A 5,898-nucleotide genomic window follows, 5' to 3' on the forward strand; every position below is an offset into this window, starting at 1 on the left:
CTCAAATAGCTAGCCACCACAGAAACATCTATAATCCTTCATTTTTGCACAAATAACAAGCATCATTGTTCGATAATTACCCAAATAAAAAGAAAAGGAACAAATTGAGAAGCAAATGTAGCACATCGACAAAGAAGGGAAATAAAGAGATATTATTCTGAAATGAAATGAATCAATCAGATCTGAAGCAAAGTTAATAGATCAGAAAAAAAAAAGAAGTAGAGTTGTGATGTCGTTACAAGAATTGACAACTATGTCATAAGTGTTGGAAAAAAATTAATTTAAAAACTTGATAAACACGTGATAAATGATGTTAATGGAATTGTAAGTCTCATTAAAAAAAAAAAGAGTTGTCAATCATGTTATAAATGTTGAAAAAATTATATAAGATTAGGCACTCACTAATTTCTTTAAGTTCAAAAGCTTATCATATAAAATTGTTAATTACATTAATAAAGTTGCAAATATTGTTACAAGAGTTAAAAATCATGTTATAAGTACTAAAAAGATCTCTTTAAAACTTGAAAAATACATGGTAAGCGAGGTTAATGAAGTAGTGATTATCATTGTCAAAATTGTCAATTACGTCATGAATGTTGAGAAACTAAAAAGAAAAAAAATTGCCATTTTTAAAAATAAAAAGCAACATTATTTTCAATTTAGTGTCCATTTGGATTAGCAGTAAATAACTTTGATTTTAGATTATTGTGAACTTTATAAGTAATACTGATTATAAGTGATATTGATTAATCATGATTTCTATTTAGATTTTTTTTATAAATAACTTTAAGAATTGTGACTATATTTAGTTTTTATTTATTAAAATCACTTATAAGGTGTATAATTACCAAAAAAACATGAATTTAATAAATATTACTCCTCCGGTCCTTAATATAGGACCCAATTGTTAAATTAGTTTTGGTCCTAAATATAAGATCCATTTCTCATATTTATCAATTTTCTTTAAATTACCCCTATAGATACTCCCTCAACTATAATCAAGTAGAAGAAGGAGATGGGGTATTAAAAAAATGATTATGGTGTTTTAGGAAAAATGTGTCACATTTTTTATAATTAACTAAGTTACCTAACATTGTTAATTTAATCAAATTAGTTAAATGGGTCTTATATTAAGGACCGGAGGAGTATTAAATATAATCATCTGGGGAGAGATTTTCAAAAGAGTATGGAAAGATGGATTGGAGAAAATTCAGTTAATAAAAATTGATCGAGATTTTTTAAATGCATAAACTACTCCTTGATGCTTATCCTAAAAGTGTGGAGGAAGAGTGAAATTATGATCATCAGTATTTTATAAAAATTATCCAAACAAGATAAACAAGTTTCTTAATCACTTATTTAAATTCAAACAGATTTATTTGAGCTCTCACCGCTTAACCGGCATTACACTTAGTTATCATGACAGATTCAGAATTTCTCAAATTCAAGATGTTTTTATGGGGTCTTTGAAGTTCAACTATCGTTTTTTACTGGGAATTTTTCCAATAAACACACTACTTTAATACTTTTTCGGTTTTTAATATAAGATTTGTTTAACTAATTTGATTAGATTAAAGAAGTTAGGTAAGCTAGTTAATGTTAGCTTAAAAAAATATTTAGATTATATAATGAGTTTCATGGATTAGCGTTTGTGATTATATTAAAAAGTTAATCCAAGTAGCTTGATTTCTTTGAAATTAATTTGAGTGTTGACTATTTCATGTCCAGCTTATCAAAATATTTTTTAAATTATGTTAAACAACCCAACTTCAAATATACTTAAATTGTTTTCATATAATTAAAGAGACGAACAAAGGTTTTAAACAATTTAAATTATTTGAATTTATTGTTTTCAATTAGGATAATCTAAACTCTTGACGCTTAGGTGTTATCTAACAAATCATTATCGTGGGGCATCCCATAAGTTTGGAACTAGACACAACCACCAACCCATTTAAAACTTTTTATGCTCATGTGGTCAACACAACAACCCATTCTTTGGCGCGACCCAACATTTGAGTCAGTCCTTTTGCTCTGCAGCTTCTGTGGCCCTAACCCCATAACAAACATTTGTCAGGGGTGAGTGTTTGTTCTTGCTTTGAGAAGCACAGCTTTTTTTTTTTCCATACTTAGTAAAATTACATATCCACGCATCATTATGGTTATTAATATAAGTAAATTATAACATATTCTTATATACCAAGAAATGTATTAAATAGACAAATTTTCTCAATTTCATTCTTCTTAAAGATTTCTCCCTTTTTACATACAAATCATTCTCATATCTCTTTATTTTTTCTTTTACCCAAGTAACATTAAATAAAGGTAACATTGAAAAATAAGTACTCCTTTTTTACAATTGATGTTGGCACTATGTATAATACATATTTTACATGTTTATTAGTTTTTTTAAATTAATCTTATTAATATTTTCTCAACAATAATTAAGTAGGAGATGGAGGGAGGAAATTAAAAAAATGATTAATGTGTTTTTTAAAAAGATTCATATTAACTAATTTGACTAACATAACTTATTCAAATTAATTAATTATATCTTATATTAAAGATCAGAAGATTATTAAGTACTACCTGCAGTCCTAATTATAAGAGTCAGTTGACTAATTTGAGGAGAATAAGAAAGTAAGTTGAGTTAGTTATTTATCCTAAATAGGTGTTGTCTTTCTTAAAATATCCTTATCAATCAAGTGTATTAACTAGAACTATCATTGTTAAAAGGGTTACTTTGAAAAAAATATATAAATATAAGAGACAAAGTGGATTGGAGTCTTATATTTAGGATCAAAATAAAAGTCAAATAAGATCTTATATTAAGGACCGGAGGTAGTATTTTGCAAGTGAATCATAGTTAAGGTGAAAACTTTTCCTTACGAATAATTTATATTTAGAATTGGGGCAGTGTAACTTGGAGCCTGAACCATGTAAGTGAGAATCTGCAAGTTTGTAATTATCCTTTTAACAAAAAGTATTTACCTCATGCCCACAAAAATATGACGTCAATCAAAGATTATGTTTGTTTGGTTTAAAAAAAAAATCAGGGATTATGTTTGACGCATAAAATATAAAAGCTAATGTTTTCTATAAATTAGAAAACTTAACAAAAAACATATTCACAGAGGAGTTAACGACAAGCGTAATTAAAAACCCTACATGCTGGTCAAAAAATAAAAAATAAAAACCCTACATACTTACCACGAAACATCCCTAAACTTTTTTTATTATAATATTTTCTCCGCCTCCCCACACACGTCATTCGTTCGCATGATCACATCCATTCATCATACCCAGCAGGGCTTGAGTCATCAATTAAACGTCCTACGCTTAACTACCTCCTTTCGATAAACTATTGATAATTGACAGCGAAAAGATCAAATGCGTCAACCTGCTCGAGTCGCACGAAGAGCCATCGATTCACGCCGGCCGTTGAAGATTTTAGTTTCGGTAAGTTTCCCAGACATGTTCTCTGGGCTTTGATCATCTTTATCCAACTATATGTTTTCATCCCCTCTGCCTGCCACGTCCCGAGCTTCACACTCGTCAATCCCAAGAAATTTCGGTCCTCATAATTTGCAAAATCTAGGGTTTCTGTTGCGGCATTTCGCCTGCTATGGACCTTCCGTTGCTGAGGAAGGGTTTAAATTTCTCTCGGCGAAACAAAAACTGGCTTATTTTACTTGCTGTTTTTGGGGCCTCCGGCTATGGAGCTTACAGGGTCTATCACTTGCCCTCTGTTTCGAGGAGGAGGAAACGGTTTATGAAGCTCCTGGGAGCCCTCATTTCTCTTGCTGAAATGGTTTCCGATTCTGCTGACACGATTGCCATTGTCTCCAGGGACATGAAGGAATACTTGAGTTCTGATTCCAATGAAATTCCTAATAGTTTGAAGCAAATTTCGAAAATTGCAAGATCGGAGGAGTTCTCTGCATCATTGTCTAGAGTTACAGAGGCATTACTTGCTGGGATTCTGCGTGGATATGAGTCCCACAAGAGAAATGATCCTAACTCGGAGATGGCTCCGGCCGCTTCCACCTTTTCGGATAGGGTATTGGAAAGACTTTTCTCCAAGGCTGGAACTGGTTTTGTCTCTGTTGTCGTAGGTAGCTTTGCGCGGAATCTGGTTTTGGGCTTTTACTCTCATGGCGGATCGATCGATAACTACAATGAAGGGGCTTTGTCGACGTCGTCGGATGTACCTGGATGGGTTAATGTGATTTGCAATGACAAATGTCGCCAGGTGCTAGGAGATTGCGTACAAATCTTTGTAAGCACTGCTGTTACCGTTTTTCTTGACAAGACAATGGATGTCAATACTTATGATGAATTTTTCACTGGACTGACCAATCCGAAGCACCAGGAGAAGGTCAGGGACATTCTGGTTTCTCTATGTAACGGTGCCGTGGAAACATTTGTTAGAACATCTCACGAAGTATTGACAAATCCAAGTGTAAATTCAAATCCATGTTCGCCCTCGTCTTCAGTTGTTCATGTGAATGAATATCCGGCTGCAACAGAAGACGGATGCTTGAAGCGAGAAGCATATTTTCGGCAAATTAGCTTGGAAGCTCTATTAACGGAGTTCAGGATAATACTTGGCTTGAACAGATCTCATCAACGCTATTAGTGCCAGCGAACCGAAAATTTGTGCTTGATGTGACAGGGAGAGTGACATTCGAAACGGTTAGATCGTTCATGGAGTTTCTGTTATGGAGGATAACAGATTGCACGAAAAGAAGTCTGAGTAAAGTTCATGACGAGACCGTTGGCAAAGGATGGCGCGTGTCAGATATGTTGGCGCCAAATCATCCGTTATTCTTACAATGTCTTGCAATGTATTTACATATTCTTGGTGGTAGTAGGATTGCCGTGCCTGCCTAGTTTGATGATTATTTCAAACCCATAAAGCATAGTACTTTTAGAACCTAGGGACAGCAAAAATTTGATGTTAAACGCCTATATTCTTTTCAAGTATTATAAATAGAGTTAATATGGTGTCAAAGATTGGCTATAATGTTTAGCTGTCTTCTTTACCATACTAAAAATCTGAAATGGTTTGGTGCTCCTAATGTTTAACCTGATGCATGTATGCAACAATTATTGTTGAATTCAATGTCTATTTGTACAAAAGTGCCAATCTCTGTAAAGTGTTCAGGGAAGACAAAAGATAACTAAGCAAGCAGCCCTATAGTTGTAAGTTTATTGACAATCCAGTGTTATAGCTTGTGTATAAAAATGGTTGTATTACCCTACAGAAGTTTATGAACGCAAGTCAACCAATTTACCTTGCCTCTTGATATTTCCTTTCTTTGATTTTTTCCCTCCAGTCATACAGCTTAGGGAACGATTGATTATGTGGCTTTTCTTTCTCTTAGTTTTGGATTCCCTAACACTGTTATCGTATGTAAGTGCCAAGTGGGACTCTTCCTATATCTTGCATCTTTGAAGAGTTTGCCTTTCTCTCAGGTTTGAGAATGAATCCATTCTTCTGTTGGCTGTTCGTGGTTTTATACAAATAGACAGAACTCCCATTCCAATAACTTTCACCGAGAATTCCTTCACCTTTGATTCTCTGTATGCACAGATATGTGTGGTTCACTCTGCAAAACATAGTCCTGTGGTTACTGAATACAATGTTAGCGGAAAAAAACATGTGCACCTGAAGGCACAATCTTTGACAACTTGGGAATACAGGGTGATATTTTTTATGATTTTCAGATTATAGTATTCTTGCACGAGCAGAACACCCGCCTAAATTCTCAAAGACATCTCACTAGCTAATTTGAAGGAAAGGGATCAAGGGACCTGAGGCCATCCCTAAAATCTATGCATTGATGATAGTTTGGTACCATTTGGTACGAAGCATTGAAAATGAGGGACTGGGAT

The 5,898-nt window shown here is 33.5% G+C and overlaps 1 protein-coding gene across 1 annotated transcript; it reads left to right on the top strand.

The window, feature by feature from the left end:
- Nucleotides 1–3,384: 3,384 nt before the first annotated feature.
- Nucleotides 3,385–5,008, top strand: LOC114740140 (protein PHLOEM PROTEIN 2-LIKE A10-like). The gene is given in 4 exon segments (XM_028928273.1): nt 3,385–4,571; nt 4,574–4,792; nt 4,795–4,834; nt 4,836–5,008. Coding segments are annotated over 4 exon segments (1,263 nt in total). The 5' UTR covers nt 3,385–3,625; the 3' UTR covers nt 4,894–5,008.
- The last annotated feature ends 890 nt before the right edge of the window (nt 5,009–5,898 follow it).

Source organism: Neltuma alba, unplaced genomic scaffold (genome assembly GCF_004799145.2).
Source record: "Neltuma alba isolate B1F8T4 unplaced genomic scaffold, ASM479914v2 tig00000520_pilon, whole genome shotgun sequence".
Classification (NCBI taxonomy): Eukaryota; Viridiplantae; Streptophyta; class Magnoliopsida; order Fabales; family Fabaceae; genus Neltuma; species Neltuma alba.